We start from the raw sequence: 24,880 nt of genomic DNA on the forward strand, positions 1-24,880 counted from the left end.
AAGTGGAGAAAGTTCAAAACCACCATGACTTTTCATAGAGCTGACCGGCCACCTAAACTGAATGATCAGGGGAGAAGAGAAGGCTGTTGAACTCAATATCAGAGCTCCAGAGGTCCTCTGTGGACAGAAAAGAACCTCCAAAAAAGACAACCAGCAGCAATCCACCTACCAGCCCTGTGTGGTAGAGTAGCACATGGCTGTCTACTTGGAGTTTGCCAAAAGGCACCTGAAGGACTCTTAGACCATGAGAAAACAAAATGATCTGGTCTTTGGTGTGAATGCCAGGCATCACGTTTGGCAATAACCAGGCACCGCTGTTCACCAGCGGGTGTTTTTCAGCTGCAGGATCTGGGAGACTAGGATCGAAGGAAAGATGACTGCAGCAATGTACAGAGACATGCTGGATGAAAACCTGCTCCAGAGTGCTCTTGAACGGTGACAGTTCATGTTTCAGCAGGACAATGACCCTAAGCACACAGCCAAGATATCAAAAGAGTGGCTTCAGGACAACTTTGTGAATGTCCATGAGTGGCCCAGCCAGAACATCTCTGGAGAGATCTTAAAAAGGCTGTGCAAGGCTGTACAATCAGATTTAATTTAGCAGAAGTAAGATTATGCTGCTCCATCCCCAATTTAATATGGGCATGTGTGTCCATTTTAGGCTATTTATGCATCTCTGGAGAGATCTTAAAAAGGCTGTGCACCGATACTTCCCATCCAAACTGATGGAGCTTGAGAGGTGCTGCAAAGAAGAATGTACAGGATTTAATGTATATGCACAGGAAATAATAAAAGGGACAGCGGGAGCTTGGACCAGTCTGCTCTGTTCCTCTGCATGATGAAAAAGTAAAGCTGCATCAAAACCGGGGCAGATGACTAACTCATTAGTAGCAGTCCCTAATTATATCACTCATATTGGGCCTCCTTTATCAAGCTTATATTACAGTGGAAACATCAAGCTTCGTGTATGATTCACTTGTGCCATGCATAGCACATGTTCGTCTTAATAAATCTGATGAAAAAAAAAAGTGATTTACATTTAGGTAAAAAAAAAACTGAACTGAAATAACTGAAAACATGTTTTATATTCTAGTTTCTTGAAAATAGCCACCCTTTGCTCTGATTACTGCTTTGCACACTCTTGGCATTCTCTCGATGAGCTTCAAGAGGGAATCCAGCAGATTTTTCTGAGGAGGTAAATAACTCCACATGTGTTCGTTCATAGTTTTGATGCCTTCAGTGAGAATCTACCAATGTAAATGGTCATGAAAATAAAGACAACACATTGAATGTGTCCAAACTTTTGGCCTGTACTGTATATATATGTGTGTGTGTGTGTGTGTGTGTGTATATATGTGTGTACCTTGTACATGGTTTAGTGGTTTACCAGAGTTTTGTCAGAGCCTGCCCAATGACCCAGCTAAACCAACCCCCCAAGGGACTGCAGGAAGATCAGAGGAGGGCACAACAATGGAGACTGCCATCCACCCCATCCAGCAGTAGATTCCAGGTGGCCAAAAGGTGATAGCCCTCCCACCCGACCAAGGCCCAGAGGACCCCAAAAGAAATCTGGACCGCCTACAGTAGCCAATGCACAGCAGGGTCAAGCACCCCCATTCCACCACACACACAGGGGAGCACCTATCCCAGCCAGAACCCTCCTCAACACCCCCTGCTGTTACCTCCAATTCAGCCCTCCATGCTGCCAAAAAATGGCCAACCCTAACCATAACCCTGTTAATGTTTAAGAATATTGTATTAGAAAATGTCAGATCTTTTACACGTAGTCAAGTGTAGTTTTAAAATGTACACAACCTATGTTCACACTATTAAACACAGTATGTGTTGTTGGATGTGTTTTACAGACTTAGTGTCAACTGTTATATTTATCTGAAAATCTGCCAGGATTTTGTTCCCATCTTTGTTTTCCAACGTGGCACTTTCAGAACCACACCTTTGCTGGATTTAAGCCAGCAAATACATTAATTTAAACACATTAAATACACACTAAGGTCAGTGTTAAATGTGTTGAATATATGTATTATATGTGTAATTCTGTGTATTTTATTTTCATTGCTAAACTTTGACCAATAACATATTTTGGTACTTTTTGACACAATATGTTTAACCAAGGAACACACATAATGTTTTTGGAACACACATAACCAAGGAACACACATAAACATCTTTGTATTACCTTTCTTGACATCTTCACTTTGTCAAAATTCTTAACACAAAAAAATGGCTTGTCACATGCTGTCACAAAACATTTCCTGCTAATTGATTACTGCTTATGACCTAATCTGATGTCCTGCAGATTGGTTATTTATAATATAAAACATTTAGGGAATCCAGCAGAAGGAGTTGACACTGACTAGGACACAATACTGGAATACAGATTTTTCTGAAATGTTGCTTCTGCATTTTTTTGCTGGTATGCCCTATGTGTCAATCGAAACTTAGTTTCCTCCATGTTTCATTTATTACCGGACAGTTTATTTCTAAACATCTAGAGAATGACTAAAACAGAATACCAGAATGCAGATTATTGTGGAAATTTACTGTAGATTTTTTTATTTATATGTACTATGTGTCAATTATTTTACTCCATATTTATGCCCCACCTCTTTTATTTTGAGATGTCTTGAGAGTTTGATAGTTCATACTGACAAGGACAAAATATCAAAATAATACATTTTACTTTGGTATTTTGAATAATATATTGTGGAATATGCCATATTTGTGAATGGTTTCCACCACAATTCCTTAGTAGAAAATGATAATTGCATGGGGTTACAGTGTATTGGTTGTCTATTGATTGAAATGCAGATGTGGATGACAGTCAAAAATATATAATATTCATGCTAATATTTTATTTCATTTTATGTTAATGTGCAAATAATGATTCACACAGTCACCCCCAGACATATGACAATAGAAAAGAGTATGTCGAAGATTTGAACACAGTTCCATACAAACACAAAAATTGGGATATAATTACAGTTACAAGTGACAGACCTAGAGTAAAGACAGAGGACAGAGAGACATGTGACATGGGTGTAGATATTAATGATATCTTTTTTTGTGTGTGTGCTCAGATCAGACTGTACTCTCTTGTGTGCTCCTGGTGTTATTCTCTTTTGACATGATCACAGCTTAATGACATGTTTTAGCTGTCACAATCATTAGACCTTAACCCTATCAATAACCCTAGAATAACTGGAGAGAATCTGAGAACATTCCCAGGTTGAACTTTTAAATTCCTTCCCAGTGGTGTTTGCTTCTTCACGGGTACAGCCTAGGGCAACAGTAACCTACCACACCCTATGTTACCAGCTAAAGTGAATATTGATGTATGCACCAGCATAAAGGAAGTCAAAAAGAAAAGTCACATCTAAGATATTTGTTCTTACAAATGAGGGAACACCATTTATTTCTATGCATAAAGTGTGTAACTGCAACTGTATTTAATGCCTTTTAGAATGGCTTTCATATTGAACTGCATTTAATTACAGAGTAAATTATTACCACTATGTTTTCTGTCATAACAGCTGCACCACAGAGTCTGATTCTTTTCAGAAAGCAATTCCTGTGGTTTTTTCACTTGGTTTTAGAACAGCCACTCACACATTATTTGAACTGGCTCATCCAGTTTAGGGACATGGGTTGCTAGAGTCTATTCCTGTTGTCTACTGATGAAAAATGATATATCTGAAAGAGGTGCTGGTGCAATGTAGGGTAGAAATACATGGAGCTTTATCTAGTTTGCCATATGATTACAGGAGGAAATACTTCTTGTTGCGATATTAACCACTGCACCATAATGTTACATTTGTTCACAATGTCTTGATGATAGAAACTAACCACTGTTTTTTTTCCAAGCTAAACTCAAATACCAGGAAATCCACAATCCTCAGCTGACATCCCTTGTCCTGGTTTCTTCCAGACCACTAATTTAAGGTGTTGTGTGTGGACAATGTGACCAAATTCTCTGTTATCCATTTTACAACAGATTTACAACAGATGTAACTCCTCTTGTGAGACAATACAGATTTTACAAAATTTGACAAAATCTGCCAATTCTCATGTCTAGGCCAAAAAATACAAGAAACCTTTAATCAATGTGATCAAGGTTATTAAGAAAGTCACAGAGGTCTTCTTTTTAATAGCCTTGAGCATGTTGATTAAGACTCTTGATTTGCCTCTTATTTGTGGTAAATTCATATCATGTTTGGGTTTCCTGGTGCTCCAGTCCCACGTTATCCTGGCACTTTATGTCAGTATGTAACTTTGTTTAAATGCTATATGTAGAACCAGGTTCTGGAGAAATGTTGTTTCATTTCACTATGTATGGTCTAACCAATATGTAGCTGAAATGACAATATAGCTCACTTGAACTTGATTAATACTAGCAAAAAGATAAAATACTTCACAAGTTCTACCAGTGAAACCTAAAATGCTGACTAATTAACTACATAAAGTTATGCATTATTGCTGGAGAGCCAATAGCAATTGTTGAGTCTTACCTGCCCACCAATTTGCATTTAGAGCATATGTGCCAGTGATTATTTTGTACCTCCCTAGTTGTACTAATGCATAGTTTTGGAGCCCACTGGTATTACTAGTGGACAGTGTGGACCCTCATTAAGGGCAGAGGTGACCTAGAGGTTAAGGAAGTGGACTTGCGATCAACCAACCATCAAGGTTTCAGTGAGGTAACATCCCCAATCTATGCTCCCCAGGGACCTAAAAATAAACTGCTAAATTCAATTGAAAAGCAAACAATAATAAACAACCCAAATTTAGACTAGACAATGACTGATGATTAGCCAGCTCTTCATTCCGAAGGGACAGGTCCTGATGGATTTGCATATTTGAACTTAAATAGTACAGCAACTACTGGAACAAACTGTAACTTCTCTATTTGTCCATTAGCTAATCTCCAGTCATAAAAAGATGACAGTGAAAGTCATTCAATGCAAAAACTAGTTCATTCAGCATGAAACCAGTATGCTCTAATCTTTGTTCACTGCCAACATTACACAGCCGAGGCTCTCCACCCAACCGTAATGTAATTCACCACAATATACCTGAGGCAAAGATTTCAACATGGAACTGCTCCAGAGTGTTGTACATGGTTGCCAGATTGTGTATGATTCCTAGTAATGGCAATAGAAAAGCAACATGGTTTTACACTGAACCAAGATTAGAAATGAATTGAATCACTGCTTTTATTGTATTATGGACAGAGAGGTAACAGCAATAAAACTGTAGGCTCAGGTCTGTAACAAATTCAGCATGCAACACGTGTGCTAAATGCTGTAAATGGAACTGGATATTTTTCTTTCAGAGGCTGTGAAAGCAGTAATCTTCATCATTGATTCTCTAGTCAACTTGCCTGTTTGGTACCCTGGACACCCATGTGGGATAACTGTTCACTCAATTCACTCTTTTATTCCACATGATATATTAATCTAATGAGGACTACTGTCGCACCCTCAGCCAGTCTGTCCCGTTCTCAACCACCTGCATTCTGAACTCTGACTGGATCAATGACTCATCATGTATCTTGCTGATCAGCCATATACAACACTCAGTCCCAACACACCATATTGCAGAATTTCTCAGGATCTGACTCTGGGGGTGGTACTCCGGTTCTGCGATTTGGTCCAGAGTTTTTGCATTGTTAGTGTTGTACTCCTGATTGCCCTGATTGTTTTCATCTGTGAAGTGCTATAAATGTATGTCCACAGCACTATATATCAGACCTGTAACTTTCAGACCCTCCACACTATATATCAGACCTCTAAAACTCAGACCCAGCGCACTATATATCATACCATCATCTGTAAGTGGAAGATTTACAAAACCACCTGGACTCTACTTTGAGCTGGCCAGCCACCTAAATTGAGTGATCAGTAAGGAGGAGGGATCAGGAGAAGGGCCTAAGTCAGAGAGGTGACCAAGAACCCGTTGGTCACTCTGTCAGAGCTCAAGAGTTCCTTTGTGGACAGAGGAGAACCTTCTAGAAAGACAACCATCCTGCAGCAACCCAAAAATCTGGCCTGTATGCCAGAGTGTAGCCAGAAAAAGGCAAAAGGTTGCAAAAAGGACTCTCAGACCATGGGAAACAAAATTGTCTGGTCTGATTAGACAAAGGTTTAACAGTGCCTAATTCTTGAGGCTAAGCCTAACTCTAAGAGAGAAATCTGTGATTTGTCTTCCTTCCAATGTCTGTGATCATGTTTAGTCTGTTTGCTGGGTTTGTCATGCTTTGGGGCCTTGTCCCCTTTGAAAGTCTAGTGAAAGTGAATGTTTTTGTCATTGTGATCCACATCTGAGCACAGTAGACAGTGCACACAACAAAACTTGCATGATGAGCCATTGATCGAGCCAGACTCAGAAAGCAGGTGATTGAGAATGAGACAGACTGGCTGAGTGCGTGACAATTACACATCTAAGTAGTCAGATATCTATTCAAAATCCATTCTCATTTCGCTTCAATATTATGTTTTGTCTCTCTGTCTGTTTTCTCAGGGGAACAATTATCAATAAGAGAGGTACACTAATTAAATCAATAAGAAATCAGATTTAATTAAATCTCAAAAAAGTAAATATACCTTGCCAACCATACAAATGTAAGAAACTACAAACACCTGTAACAGGATTGTGAATACAGCCTATACTATCCCCACAATTACAGAGATGTGGGAGCAGAACAGAAAGCTATTTCAGTCTATATTGTATTACACTTTGTTCAGGCATAGTGCTGATGTCTTGGATAGGGATTTGCAGATTTCTGACAACTTTTCCTTTCCCAGATTTCAGACAACATGTCCTTGTCAGAAATCTTATTCTGCTGAAATGGACAAAACTTAAGAACTTGACATAACTGAATGTAGCACAGCACATTGTGCACATAATGAAATGTGTCCTCTGCATTTAACTCGTCACCTCAGTGAGCAGTGGGCAGCCATGAAAGGTGCCCGTGGACCAGTGTGTGGGGATGGTACCTTGATCAATGGGACCTCAGTGGCACCTTAGAGGGTTGGGATTTAAACCCACAACCTTCTGATTATGAGTCTGTTTTCTTACCCGCAGGACAACCACTGTCCCGGATCAGGATTGCTTAATATTTCTGTGTCATACAGTCATTATTTAATGTATTATACATAACAAATTATGTGGTTGGGAAAGTAATTATTTTCTAATTACTTACCACTCTCTAGGACACTAAGAAAACAAATGTTATTTTGTCAGTCCTTTTGATTTCTTAAGGTTTTAGAAATTAGCATTAGCTATCTACCCCGTAACTCAATTTTCTCTCAATTGTGGGATTAGTTTAGCTAGATCCAACATCCTCTAGGGCAGAACCAGTCTTCTTGGGATCCCTATGCGCTCCCAAGACATCCAGGAGGTTTAATCTCTCCAGTTTTTCCGTCCCTAGGGTCTCTGCCACTGGCATGTATATGAAAACCTTTCTGGGGACATTCTTATTAATTGTCCAAACCACTCTCAATGTGGATGATCAGCAGTTCAACTCTAGGGATCTCCCAGACTGCTGGGCATGGAGAGTAACTCCATCAACCCTTTGAACCTCTTGTTGGCCGCTTATATACATGAATATGCTCTGTCTGTCTTGAACACAGGTGAGTGCTGATTCTAATCCCAGCATTTTAACAATTGTCTGCAAATCATTCAAGTGTACCTCGAAGGTCATGGTCAGGGGAGACCGCAAGGAAAACTTGATCTATAACCTTCAGATCATCAAACCAGACTCCCATCCATCATAGGCTAAGTATAGATATCTTTGGTGACACGACAGACACTTGGTTAAGTTTAATGCCCATATTGAGTAAGTATACAATCACAATTCATACAGCATTCACACAGAGACTGGACTGTATAAATGTAATTTGGATTTACATAGTACTAGATCTGGGTAGCAGCTAGTGAAGTGGCTCGACACCCTGCACTGAGTACTAAGTGGTTATGGGAAGTGAGTGATTGAGTAGAATGGTGGGGATCTTTGCTTGAATGCTGCAGGTTGCTGTGGCCATGAAAATCAGTTATCCTGTGGACTGTCCACACTTCTGTTATTCTGATGTCACTAACCCACCTTATAGCCTCAGTACTTATGAAGGCAGTAGTCTGGATTTCCAGAAGTCTGATTAGTTTTCATATTTATTAATGTTCAGTATGTAAGATCTGTGGTGGCAGGGGTAACTGGCAAGGAAACAGACCCTTAATCAGAAGGATTTGACCCAGTGACCACATTTCACTGGGTGTGCACTGTTGTGTGTCACATGTGTCACACACAAGTTATGACCATAAATGCTATGGACAGCATCTATTGTGTTTACTGTGAATTGATATGAACGACAATGTCTTTGAACAACAATGAACAAAAAAAATATTTGAGATTTGCTGAAATAAATTTTGGCTCAAGTCCCTGCGAGATCAATGGAATAAAACTTTTAGCTAAACTTTCAGCAGAGTGAGAACTTCCTTTCTGTTCCTGTGTGATGCAGTGTTGTGTATGCTTGTATGCTGTTTTTTATATTATATTATAATATTATTAACATTATTACATTTATTAAGTTATGTATCTTTTTTGTCCCTTTTCTCTCTTCTTTCCTCTCCATTGGGGTTTGGGTAGGGGGAGTCATTTGAGCTGTGTCTTGAAACTGATTGAAAACATCAAATATTGATAATCAATAAACCAAAAAAGTGGATTGAATTAGCTATAGCATTGCTATTTAGCATAAGGTAAATATGTTTTTTTGCTTTTAGCTCTTTGAATTTTTTTTTTTACACGTCGCATGCTTCCTGGATATGATCTTTGCATTGTCAGTGTGGCTCCGCCTCGCATGTGTTCACAGGTCTTATATCATGCCGGCGAGCCCAGCTACTGCAGAGGTACGCGACTGTGCTGGGGACAAGCGACTGATGGCGGTGAGTTCCGGCGTGATTTCGCTTTAAAAACAACTAAACAGAACTGAATGATCTTTGTGTGCAAAAAAACGTACTCATTGCGAAATCTAAGGACGTTATTGTCGCAAGTTAACTAATGCATGATATATTTATATTTTATCCAGAGCGACTTACAATTAATAGTGACAGGGACAGTCCCCCTGGACACACTCTGGGTTACGTGTCTTGGTCTGTGACACAATGGTAGTAAGCGGAGTTTGAACCTGGGATTTTGTGGTCGTGCGGCGTGTGTTACCCAAGTGGGCTACTAGCACCCAGATTATATGGGTGCCTTACTAAACTTGCGTTCATAATGCAAATAACATCGGGTTTGCGTTTATTTTAAATATATAAATATGAGTCGCTGGATGTCGTTAAAACGTCTTATATTCAATCAGCCCCTGATGATGGGGTAAATCAAATTTTAATTATACTAATAATAATGATGATAATGATGATTCTTTCTTGCTTGCATTTATCAGTTTAATCAGTAATGATTTTACACATGCTGGACTCCAGCTCCAGCCCTCCAGTCGTTTAAAAACCACGCATATTCAAGCTGGCTCGGAAAAACAAAGGAAGGAGGACAGTGAGCGGCCGGCCGGTAAGCGGGCTGTCCCCGTCGCCGACATGTCCGTGTCAAACGCCGCGTTTCTGTCTGCGCTCGGCTCGGACACTCGTGTTGCGTTCATTTAAACCGGTTTTCCTAATGCAACTTTCCTCAACTGACCGAACCAGCCTCAGCCTATCGCGCCATTCATCTCCGTGGAGACATTCATCACAAGCCGAGCAACGTGTTGCGGAGAGTCGGGCAGACGTCGTGCACGCTGCCAGGCGAGAAGGGGCGAACGGAGCAGATGCGCACGTTTTACTGAATTCCACTCAGCGTCAGATGCATGTTCGCGCTCATTACTGAGAGTTCGCTAACGATTATATAAGCAGCTAGCCAGAATGCAGATTCTGTGGTCGCCCTGCGCCCTTCTGTGTTGGGTTCAGTAGCGACATTGTGACGTCCACAGTAGAGTAAACAGATCGAGGGAACAGCTTCATTTGAGCGTCAAAACATGTGCATGTGTGAAACAGCATAAAGCAAAATAAATAAATATATATTTTATATATATAATGTGTATATATTAAAGTTGAGGTGTGCATTTAGTGACCATTTATTTGCTGACGTATTATATTTTATTAGGGAGAGGTATCCGAGATTATATAATGTTCTTGCAACCTAAACTCTGAAAGAACTGCTATGCTTAACAAAAAACATTTTTTAGATGAGTTGCCATAGCCATTTAAAATGAATTTATGCACACTCTACTGCGTGGGCTACGAACTGTGTCACTGGACATCAGATGTATTTGACATTCATTTAGGACACTCTGTGACATTGTGATTCACAGAACTCTTTCAAACCGGGGTGCATCATGAGCAATTATCTCAAGGATCACCCAAAAGTGTGTCAGGGAAGGGGATCTTCAGATCTGCTATGGCCGGCCTAATATCATAGTTATCTGGTCATTTTGCTAAACCCTCTAAGCTCTGCCTGTAGAAATTATTTTAAATGTATGGATTGCAGTGGCTGGGATGACATTGTTTTAGATCTGAACTAAAGTTGTACGTCATTACCAGGGTCTTTACAGTCAGAAAAGTCACCTCATGTGGTTGTTTTCTATTGATGAATGTCAGAACTTTAAAAAGAAAATGTATTTAGGACATATTACACAGGTGATCATGCTGAATGATTTACATGCTGAATGATTCTGCTGCCAATGATCTCTCAAGGTAAAAAGCTCTTGTTCCTTGACGATCTGAGATGACAGAGTTGAACCAGCCAAGAAAGATGTGGGCAGATGACAACTGCAACCCTACCAGTGATAAGCGAGGTGAAGTGTCAAAAGGTGGAGAATGCGAATCCATGGTAAGCCTCTTCAAAGAACAAAGAAACACTTTCAATTTCAGACCATGCCCTCAACTTGGTATAGATTTGGGGTAGAGGGCAACAAAAGTGAAAAGTGAAAACCTGATTTAATTACAAGCTTGTGCCTGATTTAAATGCTTTTTGCTAGGCACTGTTTAGATCTTACTGTGTCGTTTTTGTCATGTTATTAAAGATATTGCTTTGTCCAAAACACATTTTGACTTTTTTTATCAACATGTCCACTTAGTGTTGCTTTAGATCATACTGAAGATTTCATTTGGCTAAACTGAGGAAATGTTCAACATGTTGCCATACAGTTTGTGGCACTTTAGCAACAGAAACGAGATGAATGAGTTATGTGAGCTGTAATAATAATAGTGTGATGTTGATGAAAATTTTTTCTTTACCGATTTTATTTGCATTTGTGGCGTGTCTGGAGGCAGGTGGAGAGGAGGAGGAAGGGTAGGAGAGTAGAAGTGAGGATTGGGACTTTAAATGTTGGCAGCATAACAGGTTATGAGAAAGCTGCTGATATGATGGAGAGAATGAAGGTTGATATATTATGTGCAGGAGACCAGATGGAAATGACATAAGGCTAGGTTTAGGGCTGCATGATTGGGGAAAATGTCATATTGAGATTACTGACATCAATATTGCAATATGCCATTGTGATATGATAAATGACTAAATGACTAAATCTTTACATCACTGAAAATATTAGTTTCCCAATGCTGCAGCTTCATAAAAACAAACAATAAATAAATCAATAAGAAATGTTCTCAAAAACAGGGACATTTTAAGAAAGTACCACATATAGTATTATATAGGATAAGTGCTGGACATAAATGGGATTTTTAGGTGCTGATTTGTTATTTTGCTCTCATGTTGTTGCATCTTACCCTACAAGTTCAGCATCGCCCAACTCCATATCCATCCCCACCTGGGCTGTCATTGTGATGTCACACATATGAAGTGTAAAATGTGCTTTAACAGAGCACAGGGTGGGTGTGGCTTTGAATGCCGAACAAAAACAGAACTGAGGTGTGGTGTTTGGATAAAACTCTGTGAAATATAATAACTCTTGTGCAATAATAAGTACTCTAAATGTATTTTCTCACCACCTGCCATGGAAGAACAGGAGTTAGACAGGAGTTAGTTTTATTTATGTTGCATATTTGGTGTTCCAGACTGCAGTCTTTGGCCCTGGAGTAGCAAGTCTCCCCTGCATTAGAACAGTAATTGGGTCTAAAAACATAGGCGCACATTGGCCCGAGTACAGCTTTTAAAAACCAGCTTTCTTTTTACATGCTACGAGTGCTAGACTAAGAGGAAAAGGAAATGTAACGGGAAAGAGCGGATCTATAATTACCAGAGGCTAGCCTCCGTTTCACCTCTTTAGCATCCATTTTCACATCTCTCCCACTACAATTAAAATGCTACACCTGGCGATGGAGGCAGAGGTTTGCAAGTGATGTACTAGGATACTATCTTTCCTTTTCATACTTTAGGTATTTTTCCAATTCTATCCAATCGATCCGATCCACATTTATCGTGCAGCTCTAGCCAGGTGTATTGGATATGATTTTTAAATTGTTTGACCTTCACTAGAGAAATATGGGTGTTATTTGAAGAAAAAGTATGTTAAGAGTTTTCTGGAAGTGAAAAGAGTGTCAGTCAGAGTTGGAATGTGAGATGGGTGACAAAGATGAGTTGAGAAAGATGAGAAAGAGAGAAAGAGAGAGAGAGTAATGGGGGTAGCCAAAAATAGAAGAATATAAATATTTGTATAAACCCTTCAAAGATTATTAAAAGATGCCTGACAGTTTACATACAATTTTACTTTATTCTTATTTATACTTTATTTTCATTTTATGACGATTCAGGTCCTAATTTGCAAGATTGATTAAAGTGTCAGGCTGTGGATCAGAACTCATTAGTTCTTCATGACAACATAGACTCCATGCAAATACCTACTGAGTGTCCAGGGTAAAAATATCTACTGTAATTTGAATTCATTTGAACAATTGAATACACACGTGGCAGTCAGCATTATACATCTCATAAAGGTCCCCTGTCATTAATTTTTTTTTGCTTTTATGTCTTATTGGTGCTATAATACTGTATCTGAAGTCTCTTTCCGAAATTCATCCTTGGTGCAGAATTACAGCCAATTTAGATACAAACAGGGAGATCAAATGAACCCACTAATTCTTCAAACCTTTCACATTACCTAAACACAAGGTTAGCTAAAGCTTTTTATTGATTTATTTATTTTAATAATTTGTACTTGGCCTGGTGTAAATTATTCTTTATTGAAAGAAAGTCCATGGAACTCTACTCAATTGTTAAATGTTATGCACTTTTGATTGACAGTAAATTTGTCATTCCAGAGACGAGTTGCAAGTTCTAGTCAGCTTTATTTTCATTTCAACTACATGTAACACAGTACATAATGAAACAAAAGCATGTTTCTCTGGAACGTGGTGCTACATGTAACATTTAAACAAAGTTACATACATCAACAAACTGGGCTACAAGAAGTGCAAACATGGGATACAGAAATAAAAATAGCATTTGAGGCAAACAAAACACGTAGACAACAAGAAGACAGACTGCACTAGAGAAATGAATAAGGAAGATGCAAAGTAAAAATTGTTCAAATACATTGTGCAAAATTGAAATGTGCAATAATAGCAATACTTTTTTAAGAGGTAGTGTGTGTGTGTATGTGTGTGTGAGTGTGTTTCTGACTATATCCACACAAGATCTGTCGATGTTCAGTGGAGAGTGGTCCCTTTGTTGTCTTCTGAAGTCTACAATCATCTATTTTGCTTTTAACCACGTTCAGAAACAGATTGTTGATCTTTTAACAGTCTGTCAGTTGTTGCACCTCCTCTCAGTACGCTGACTCATCGTTCTTGGTGATGAGACCCACCGCGCTCATGTCATCTGTGAACTTGATGATGTGGTTGGAGCTGTGCATCGCTGCACAGTCATGGGTCAGCAGGGTGAACAGCATTGGACTGAGCACACAGCCCAGAGGAGCTGCAGTGCTCAGTGTGTTTGTGCCGGAGATGCTGTTTCTCAGGTGTCCCAGTTGCAGAGGGAAGTGTTCAGGCCCAGCAGGCTCATCTTCTCGATGGTGTTGAATGCTGAACTGAAGTCTATGAACAGCATTCATGCATATGTGTCCTTATTGTCCAGGTGGGTAAGGGTCAGGTGCATGGTGGGAAGATGTGCAACGTCCGTGGAGTGGTTGACAAATAGCAGTGGGTCCAGGGTGGAGGGTCTTCATATGTTTCATGACCATCCTCTTGAAGCAGTTCATCATGATTAGTGTTATTATTGAGACATTTCTTAGGCACGGGACGGATGGTAGTTTTCCTCATGTCCACCGACACAACACCGGATCACTGGGAGGAGAGTTGGATTTCCTCGCAGTCACGTTGTTCTGAGTGTGGAATCGTGCATAGAAGTCATTCAGCACATCCGGTAGGGAGGGGTCACTGTCACAAGTGCATGGCTATTACAGAAAACATAAAGAAAGAAAGGTACGGAGGCCAAACAGAACAGAAGCGATATCTCAATGTAAGTGGGTTTAAACATATTAATCAATGAAGACAAGCGACCAAAGCAGAGAGGAAGTATGGTCCCTTATATAGTAAATAAGGATAATTACAGACAGATGAGGGTAATTAGGGCAGACAAGACATTACAATGGCATTACAACATTACAGTTAATTTTTGTATATTTGGTTGTCTAATGTTGCAGCTGCATGAATATTTTTGAAAATTTCGGAAAAAATTTTGAATCGCCTGATATGCATCTATGATGCTTTTAATATTCAGTAAGCTCAGGGACCAGCAGTTCATCTGGACTTTATAGGTTCACCACAAAGAAGCCTGAGCATCTTGTTTAATCTTCAGACATTCCTGAGATTTCTGGGCATTATGCTCGGATCCTGTAAGTACATGCTCTGCTTAGCTCTAGGCTCTCTCTCTCTGATTGGATGAAATGCTATATTGTGCTGTTTAAGGCATCTTAAATCACATGAAGGTGAATTTGAGTTAATGTGTAAGTATCTGTCATGCAGTAAGCCAGAAGGAGGAAAGCACTGAACTTAAATTTCCAGCTTTACATTATTATTCTGTGCTTATCAAACAGAACTGAAGAAAGTTCAATTCTGTTGAATTACATTTTGCTCTTAATTTGATAGCAATTCTGTACTATGTATTGTATCATACAGCTCCAGACTATAGACAATGTATGGGAACCCTCTCAAGCCCGAAAACTTGGCCCATATTTTCATGATGGACGACGGCGGATCGACTATGTGCTGACCTATACTGTTCAGAAGCCTGTCTCCATGTCCCCAACCTCCTCTGGCTCATTTGTGAGGGGTCTGCGTCAAAGCCTGAGTCGAAGTTTACGGCGCAGTACGTCCTCAGCACAGGACGACCCTGAGAATGCCTCAGAATTGGGCTGCCAAGAGGATGTCAAGCGTGTGCGCCGAGAAGAGTTTGAAGACAATCTGATGGAGATGGGCCTGGAGCTGGAGAAGGATGAAGGGGTGAGCACTCTTACTTATTACCAGCTTATTTTTGTGTGACATTTATGATTGTAGTTGGAACTATTTTTCCTGAAATTAGTGATAATTTGTAATGATTATTTCCTATATTAATAAGTCAAGTTGGCCAAGCAGTCTAAAGTGCTGCATTCAGGTAGCAACGTCTCCTGAATTCCCTAGGTTCGAATACCACTTCTCACAGATGACCTATTGGGCGTAATTAGAAGTGCCAAGATTCCACTGAGGTTACACTGAGCACCAACCCCACACAGCCCCTTTCATGGCTGCCCAGAATCATTGAATCAATAAAATCAGAATAAATCAAATCAGAATCTTATTGATAAAGGTGATAGGACTCTAACAGAATTCTATGCATCAGTGCACCAATGCCAGATGGGTGCAATCAAATTAGTGGTGAATATTTCTGGATGTTTGACACTTGACATCTCCTCTACATTGCTCCTTGCCCACTTTGTAGCATTTGAGCTTTTGATATGTTTCATGAATGAACAAATTTGATTAAAATGAAGACACACAACCTTTGTAATTGAACTCGAAAGTTTCTGTGGGGCGACAAGGTCAGAAGCCCAGTGTGGGCTTGGAGTGGCACAGTAAAGAATTGGGTCATTGTCAGATGAACAGCTTTGTATAACACAGTGGTGTGGAATTATTATTAGTTGTTCTACCATTTCCTCATTATATTTCAGACTAAAATTCCTGGAGTAGGCTTTCTGAAGATCCACGCACCCTGGGACATCCTCTGTCGGGAGGCAGAGTTCATGAAGCTGAAGATGCCCACCAAAAAAGTATGCCCTATTATGATTATAATCCAGCTAATGAAGAACCACAATGCTGAATACCAAACTTTTTTTTCCTGTTTTTAGGTGTATGAGGTAAAGTCAGCAAGTAACTTCATGGAGAAGATAAGCCAGTTCTTCAACAAAATGACCAAACCACTACAGCCCAATGTAGAAGATAGCAAGATGGAAACCATCAAACACCTGTCCTATCCATTTTCAAGGGAAAAGCAGCACCTGTACGTTTACTTCTGATATTGCTTCCTAGTTCTGTTTCTTGAGTTCCTAACTAGCTTTAAGGTTCCAGCTACATTATGTCCCAGCTATGAAACATTGGATACATTTGCTTTTTTCACTTATTTATCTTTAGCATAGCTGATGAAGCCTTATATTGGGTTAATTCATCAAAAAGTGGAAAAGTTCACAGAAAATTTGTTCATTTATTGATTTTTAGCTGTACCATGCAAAGTTGCAGAGGCAACTATAATAATCATTAACTTAAATGGTGTAGAGGTTGGAAGGTCAACAAACACAAAGAAACTGGAGCAAAACAGTTCAAAATGCTTTTTGAAAACCAATAAATACTCTTCAGAGTTGGAGCATTCTCACCCGTCCAATAATAAGTGCTTAACTGATGGATTAGTTTCTTTGCATGAATGCCATTTTTGGGATTTCTTTCCCACCTTGTTGGTTTGGAATGCGGAGAGGGTGGGGTTCCTGGAGAGGGAGTGTCAACCTGCATTGTTGAGGTAAATCTTAACTCATTCAGGTAAATGCTCTACTCATCCAGCCTTAAGCATCATTGCAAATATTGGATTTTTTTTTGTTGTATACTGTTGCCAAAGTGATCCATGCTTGATTTGAATGAAGAATGATTAAAATGATTTAAATTCCCCTTTTCCAAAAGAGCATTTCCTGATGTAGCGGCACATTGAAGAGTGTGCTAAAAAGGATCTGGATTGTGGGCGAGCAGTACTGATCCATGACTCCTTGTAAATTTTAGTTTAGTCTTTTATTTAAGCCAAAGTTGCATTAATAATAGTGTTAAGAGTTAATAGTTTTAAAATTAATAATGAAAGCATACTTGAGTCATACAGTGTGAAACTGCACTCATTGTTTCCTTCAGTTCATATTAATATGTTATTTAACATAACATAGAGTGCATCCAGAATGTATTCACAGCGCATCACTTTTTCCACATTTTGTTATGTTACAGCCTTATTCCAAAATGGATAAATTTTTTCCTACACACCAAACCCTATAATGACAACATGAAAAAAAAATTCTTGAGGTTTTGGCAAATTTATTAAAATAAAAAACTGAGAAATCACATGTACATAAGTATTCACAGCCATGAAGCTTAAAGTTGAGCTCAGGTTCATCCTGTTTCCCCTGAACATCCTTGAGATGTTTCTGCAGCTTAATTGGAGTCCATCTCCAAAAAAACAGTTAATTGGATTTGGAAAGGCACATGCCTGTCTATATTAGGTCCCATAGTTGACAGTTCATGTCAGAGCACAAACCAAGCATGAAGTCAAATTAATTGTCAGTTAGGTCAATTATGTCTCAAGGCACAAATCTTGGGAAGGTTACGGAAAGACTACCAGGACTCTTCCTAGAGATGGCCGTCCGCCTAAAAGGTGACAAAAAAAACAATTGTCACTTTGTCAGAGCTCCAGGTCCTCTGTTGACATAGGAGAACTTTCAAGAAGGACAACCATTTCTGCAGCAAGCCACCAATCAGGCCTGTATGCTAGAGTGGCCAAACTGAAGCCACTGCACATGGCAGCTCGCATAGACATTATAGTGTGTGGTTTGTAGAATTGTGAGGGAAAAAATGCATTTAATCCGTTCTGGCATAATAATTTTTTTAAAAATGTGATGTACTGTGCATACTTTCCAGATGCACTGTAACATAATAATTAACATTATGAGCACCTAAACCTTGCCAGCCAGATCTATGTTGTTTTCATCCAATAGGGTGAATAGGAAATAATCATTGACAATTGATCATTCAATATGGTTTAATAAAATAAAAATTGTAGTTATTAACTAATGCAAAGTAAAGTAAACTAGTCATATACACACCCCATAATGACAACAAGTCTGATTTTAAGGAAGACGATAGACAGTGAAGGGGCAAGGGAGAAAAAAGTTTATTGTGCAATAAAAAACAAAAACCAGAGGGATGTCCAAAAACACTTTGAACCAAGCCACCACGCCTTGCGCTGACAAAGCAGGGAAGGGGCTCCACTTGGTCCTGGGGCTGGTCACAACACAGACACGTGGGGGAAGACTCCAGGTTTCGTGTTGGAGAATCGTGCTGCAGGCTCCAGATCACGCAGACATAACAAGCCGCACCTAATGCTCATTATACCGTGAGGATCACTATTCGTACCGAGGGACCCTGGGGAAGGAAAGTGTTGCGGAACCCACGACCCGGAACTGTGATAGCAGACATGCCAAGTGCACACTAGGGAATTGGGGCTTACCAGGGCGCACGCGGCTACAAACGACACATCATGCCGCGACAGACACACAGTCTAGTACTCCAGGGAAGGTGAGCGTGTCAGGGGGGCGGAGCCGGCATGGACATGACACTAAGTAACATTTTGAAATCTTGGCCTTTAGGTCCTGAAACAGCCTAAATAGCCCAAAGCATATTCTTTTATACAGTAATATGCAGTAGTCTCTGATTCGAATTTTAGATTTTTGTCCAGAATTTTGTCAAGAATTTCACCACATTTTTTGCAGGTTTGATCTCTCAGACAAAGATTCGTTCTTCAACAGTAAAAACCGGAGCTTAATTGTGAGTACTGATTTTATCATAATTAAATCCAGCACTTCAGTCTGCAGTGAAGAGGGTTGTAGATCAAATTTTTGACACCAGATTTAAATTGTTTGTCAGGTTCATGGGGTTTTAAAAAGAACAAAATGTGTGAGGGGAAAACATAATGTGGGTAAGTGCTTCCAACATTCAGAAGCACAAATAAATAAAAATAAAATAATGTGATTTAAATTTTTTCCATTTTAATCCACATGCCATTTTCTAGGTCTCATCAGCCTGCTAGGCAATGGAGTCTACACATCAGCATACCCTCTGCATGATGTGAGTAATACCAGTTTAGTCAGATATATGATACTTTAAATACGTGTATTTTTGCAGAACTGCTTCACAGAGTTCAGGGGTCTTGCTGTATTTTTAACGATGTGTATATATTTATATATGTAATGTGTATAAATGTATGTATGTATTTAGTGCCATGTGAGAGAATGTAGGCCAATGTCACTGATAGCAAGTCAAGTCCTTGTATGTCCTTGTCATGACTGAGGGCTGAATGGGGAAGGAAGCACAAGACCACCCAACCATCCATGCAGAACTTGGTCTTGGAGCTTGGTCGCCTCAGGCATTGCTGGTCCTCCCTGGCTCTGCAGGACCCGGACCCTCTGGCTGACCCCTCTGTAGGCCCTGTGGAGGTGTGGGGACTTCGCCGTGCTACTCTCGACTCACCCCAGTCATAAAAAAAACTATGGAGGAGTGATCCCTTTGGCTGTACAAGGTGGCAAACGTTGGACAGGCTGCTCTGCCCTGGACTGGCGCAGTCAGGCTGGAGGTGGTGGGCGTGCTGAAGAAGTAATGGGCAGCCACTGACACTCACTCCGCTGGCATGCAAGGTGGTATAGGGCATGTGCGATGGGCTGGTATTGGTTGCCTCCAGGAAGGGTGGATGTTCTCTGCAGTATGCTGGGGTACTGTTGCTGCGCTGCCATCCTCCTGGGGAACTACCGGACAGAGGATTGGTGAAACTGCGACCGGAGCTAGAGAGGTTTCATCTCTACCGGCAGTGCAGTTTCTGGTTGGCGACTTCCTGTCGCTCCTTTCCACCAACTTATCCCCACCTTCTTCCACCTCCTTGCTGTCCGTTTCACTCTTCGTCCACCCGGAAGTCAGTGGGGTTCCATACAGGTTCAGGAAGTGGACGTGGAAAGTGCAAACCCTGCACCATCATCAACCCTACCGTCGTCATCTGTATCGTCCCAGTTGACATGGGTGTGAGTAGGATGAGAGTGCAGAGGTCCCGTTCGTACAGTATGTGTGCATCGTCATCCTCTTGCTTCCTCCAACCACTCACCCACAGACCGGCCCGCTTCTGGGTTTCGCGGTCCACTGCTTCACCACGGCTTGGCTCGCCATGGTGCAGCCCCGTCACACGGATGGCACCTCACTGACTGATAGCGGGGTTTGCACCACGACTCACCTCGCCGTGGCATTTCATCCTCTCTGTGCCGGCATTCCAGCCTTTTATATAAACATATATTTATATTTTTTATGAGAGGTCCACACATTTGAGACTTGTTTGTGTTAGAACTAAAGGGAAGGTCTGTATAAAATTGGTATTTAATACTAATTATTCTCCATGTTTATATTTTAGGGGGATGTTGAAGGTATCAATGCAGAACCAAATGACAGAAAGGTAACTCACAATTCAGTACTCAAACATTCATTCTCAATTCTTCATATAATTGTCATGCTAGAGATGAAGCAGGAGGAACAAGTGCATGACAGAAACTTTTATAATTCAAATGAATGGCCAGAACAGAAAAGCACATGAGACAATTGAAAAGGGCAGTGAGGAAGCATTCTGGAAAAGTTGGGCTGATCCTGGCATTTGAATAAAATGAAAACTTTCAAACCCAAACCCAAACTTTCATGACCCAATATTTCATTCACATACATAGGAATATAGATAACATAACGAATGTAGGAAAGTGGGAAATTGTACACCTTTATACATTAAATGATAATTATGAATGATTTAAATTTAATGCCTGCTACAGATACGGATGATTAGCTGTAAAAGGGATGCCTTTGAAAGGCAGAGTAAAGATGGGCAGAATATTTCTATTTTGTGAAAGACTGAATCAAAATATTGTGGAAGACTTTAAAAACGATGTTCCTCAATGTCAATTTAGAAAGTCTTTGCAAATCTCATCATCATCATCAAATGATTCAGAGAAACTAGAAATATCTCTGTCTCTAAGAAACAAATCTGAAGACCATGGCCATGGTCTTTGAACCCTCAGATAACAGCATGATAGTGACAAAAAAGAAGCCAGCTTGGATGTTTTGACCTGTAACAAGCAACAAATTTGACACTATCGGATTCTGTGAGTAAAATAGTACAATTTATCTGTTCAAGCATTTGTTGTGTTATCTGTGTTCTGTTGTGAATGAAGTATTAGGTCATGTGATTTGTCATTAAGTATTTGAATTAAAAAGTGTTTATTTTAGTCAGATTTAAATAATGTCCCTTCTTTTCCGGAATAGTACAGTGTTGTAAGTATGGAATTAGAAAATGCATGAGGGTAATTAATAATGCTAACACCACACAACAGAGAGGTGCCATGATGTTACAACATTGAGTACTGTTTAATGAGCAGTGTTGGGAAGATTACGTTAGAATTTGTTATCCTATTCAAAATGTAATCTTAGTAACATTTTCAATTACTATATCAATGTAATCTAACTACATTTGATTACGTTTTAATTACTTTTGTAAAAAAAAAAAAAGAATTTTCTTAACTGTTTTGGAGTGTAAACATTAAACATTTTGAAATTTTGTAATTTAGCAGTATTTAAATGAACTAAACATTGACTACTGTCAATCTTCTTTATAGTACATGAAGTAACATTATTAGAATTGATTTATTTAATAAAGCTAATAATAACAGACTTCAGGTCTCATTTTACTGTAAAATCATTCAGTTAAAGCACTATATTTTATTTTATATTCAGAAGCATTGTTGGTCTTATTTATTTATTTATTTTGAATTTTATTGTTGGTCTGGGGTCTTCTGGTTCATAAGCAGGTTTGTTGCCCACTGGGCTACTACAACCACATAATGTGTTTTGTAACTATATCTCATTATTTCAGTTAACAAACTGAAAAATAGGTCTATAGTTATCACATTCTATTTCTGTTTCATATTTTTTCTTACATTTATTGAATCAATTCAATATATAAATACACACATTTCAATTCAAGTTTCTGTTTCATATATATACTGCTGACAATAAACAATGCTTACTGTCAAAACACCCCTCGCAGGCCAACATTTTTCTCCCAAGACTGCCTTCCTCACTATAATCAACTATAATCACAGCTATATTCGACCTCTCCTCCATCTTGTTTTTAGTGTGCGCAGAAAGTCGCGCCGATTTGCCAGATTCAGTGTTCAGGTATACAAGCTTATGCAGGACTGTTATCCTTACAATTAGTGAGCGCCTTCCAATCAGTTGTTACAGATACATTCCCCCTGGAGACATTTAGGGTTACGTTTCTACTACCGCTACCATCCACATGCTTCCCATAATTCCCTGGTGCCCCTGTCTCTTGTCAGAGTGAGACTCTTTTGAGATTTTCTATTGTCCATTAGAGGTTGTGAGATTGTAATTTCTATATACCAATTATTTTAACAATGGAGTGCATTTCTTTCTAACATCTCTTTACTTGACAATCACAGACGTTAGCAATAGAAATATTGTAAAATTGTGAAGATTTAAAAAATATCTGATTTAGACCAAAAATCTCAGATCCTGTGATATCTGTCTTCACTAGTACAGTATGAGAGTCACCAAGGCAACAGGAAAATTTTCCTCCTCACCATCTGTGAGTGTAACTCTGTTTTTGAGATCCTGTGTGTCTACAAGATTAGCAGCACAACCCTGAAAAATCCCCCCTTTTCCATCTTTACCTCATCCCTTTTTACCAAACTGCCATCATGTGGCTAAAACCTATTCCAGTAACTGTCTTTTATAGACTCAGGAAAACTTATTCAGAATGTAGAGGTTGTGTTACCAGCAACCTTATCTACCTCACCACTGCTTCTCAAACAAGTGTGTTAGGTTGGCTCTGTTAACTGCCATTCTGCTGACTTCATGTCTGCCCTCACTAGTCTCCACTCCCTTGTCTATTTGGCATTAACCAACATTGGTTAATACAGCTACAACACCTGCCCTCTCTTCTGCTTTCTCCCACACTCCCAGGAAAAATGGGAGAGGTGGGGGCGCTAGCCTCTTACTATCCCGAAATTGGTCTTTTACACCATTGTGACTCTTGCATCCAAATGAGTTCCTTGCCTACATTCTTTTCTCCATTCTTTTTCCTTGGGAAATGACAGTAGATCTCCCACACAGTGGGGCAGTGGTCTCCTAGTGGTTAATGAAGTGGCTTTGGATCCGCTAAGGTACCACTGAGCAAAAAATCTTCCCCACACACTGCTCCCTGGGCACCTGTCATGGCTACCCACTGCTCACCAAGGGTGATGGGTTAAAAGCAGAGGACACATTTTGTTTTGTATTCCATAGTGTTTCACATTGACTATCATTTCACTTTCACACAAAAAAGGGAATGTCCTTGACCTTGTCTTCAGTAGTCCCTCCACAACAATGGCCTTTTCTTCCACTCAACAATGAAGTGGAGTGGAAGAAAAGGCAATAGTTGTGGAGGGACAACTGACCACCACTTTACACTTACATTTACATTTACAGCATTTATCAGACGCCCTTATCCAGAGCGACTTACAATCAGTAGTTACAGGGACAGTCCCCCTGGAGCAACTCAGGGTTAAGTGTCTTGCTCAGGGACACAATGGTAGTAAGTGGGATTTGAACCTGTGTCTTCTGGTTCATAGGCGAGTGTCTATGCTTTTTGTCATTTACCCTCAGTCTACCTACTGAGGGGTGGCAGTGGCCTAGTGGGTAACACACTCGCCTATGATCCAGAAGACCCAGGTTCAAACCCCACTTACTACCATTGTGTCCCTGAGCAAGACACTTAACCCTGAGTGTCTTCAGGGGGGGACTGTCCCTGTATCTACTGACTGTAAGTCGCTCTGTATAAGGGTGTCTGGTAAATGCTGTAAATGTAAATGTACTGAATCCAAAAAAACATCCAAGGCTGATCACCACCCCTCCTTCATTTGGCATAACCTTCACTCTACCTTGCCTGCAATGGTATTTTCCTGCACATCTTCCAACCTCTGACTCATCCTGCAGATTGCCATTCTCTAACTTTCTTCTCTCCTCACTTTCCATTTCGATGTATGTTCTCCACCTGCTCTGATACATTGTGCAGAAATCAGGGCTTGACTCAAACCTGTGTTATCGCAATCTTCTATGCAAATTCTATATTAACCTCACCTCTGTATAAACTCTGCCCACAACCCTCAAAAACACCACAACACAACATATTCTCATCTCTACTCTACCCTCTGACTCCCCCTGCCCTATCTTCCTAATCCCTTCCACAATGCTCCAAAAGACCTCCTCACCTTTGTTTCTTGCATCATAAATGGTTTGATTGCATCCTGTCAAATGCCAATTGCCTTTTAAACAGCCATGGTTTTTCCAGTCCTAAAGGAACCCACAGCTGATCCTACAGAAATGAACAACTACCGACCAGTGTCTCTTTTTTTAAATCCTTGAGCGAGAACAACCTCCTTGATCCAAACCAGTCTTGCTCCAGAGCAGGTCATTCTATTGAAATGGCCTTTCTGGCTGTTTCCGAGAAGCTACATGTGGTTGGATGAGCAAAACTGTCATATGTTTTTATTCTCCTCAA

At 40.0% G+C, this 24,880-nt stretch overlaps 1 protein-coding gene across 3 annotated transcripts in view; it reads left to right on the plus strand.

Annotated features, from left to right (window-relative positions):
- The first annotated feature begins 8,825 nt into the window (after positions 1 to 8,825).
- The window catches only part of ano1a (anoctamin 1, calcium activated chloride channel a), a 41,035-nt gene continuing 24,980 nt past the window's right edge, over positions 8,826 to 24,880 (plus strand). For 2 of the 3 annotated variants that reach the window (XM_028955741.1, XM_028955743.1), the window contains exons 1-9: positions 8,826 to 8,955; positions 10,756 to 10,891; positions 15,139 to 15,462; positions 16,167 to 16,265; positions 16,344 to 16,495; positions 19,011 to 19,065; positions 19,165 to 19,216; positions 19,310 to 19,365; positions 20,690 to 20,731. In XM_028955741.1, the coding sequence (XP_028811574.1) occupies positions 10,787 to 10,891; positions 15,139 to 15,462; positions 16,167 to 16,265; positions 16,344 to 16,495; positions 19,011 to 19,065; positions 19,165 to 19,216; positions 19,310 to 19,365; positions 20,690 to 20,731 (885 nt within the window). In that variant the 5' untranslated portion in view covers positions 8,826 to 8,955; positions 10,756 to 10,786. Of the gene's footprint in view, positions 8,956 to 9,455; positions 9,578 to 10,755; positions 10,892 to 15,138; positions 15,463 to 16,166; positions 16,266 to 16,343; positions 16,496 to 19,010; positions 19,066 to 19,164; positions 19,217 to 19,309; positions 19,366 to 20,689; positions 20,732 to 24,880 lie in introns of all 3 variants that reach the window. The other variant, XM_028955742.1, reaches the window with a different exon arrangement.

Source organism: Denticeps clupeoides, chromosome 16 (genome assembly GCF_900700375.1).
Source record: "Denticeps clupeoides chromosome 16, fDenClu1.1, whole genome shotgun sequence".
Classification (NCBI taxonomy): domain Eukaryota; kingdom Metazoa; phylum Chordata; class Actinopteri; order Clupeiformes; family Denticipitidae; genus Denticeps; species Denticeps clupeoides.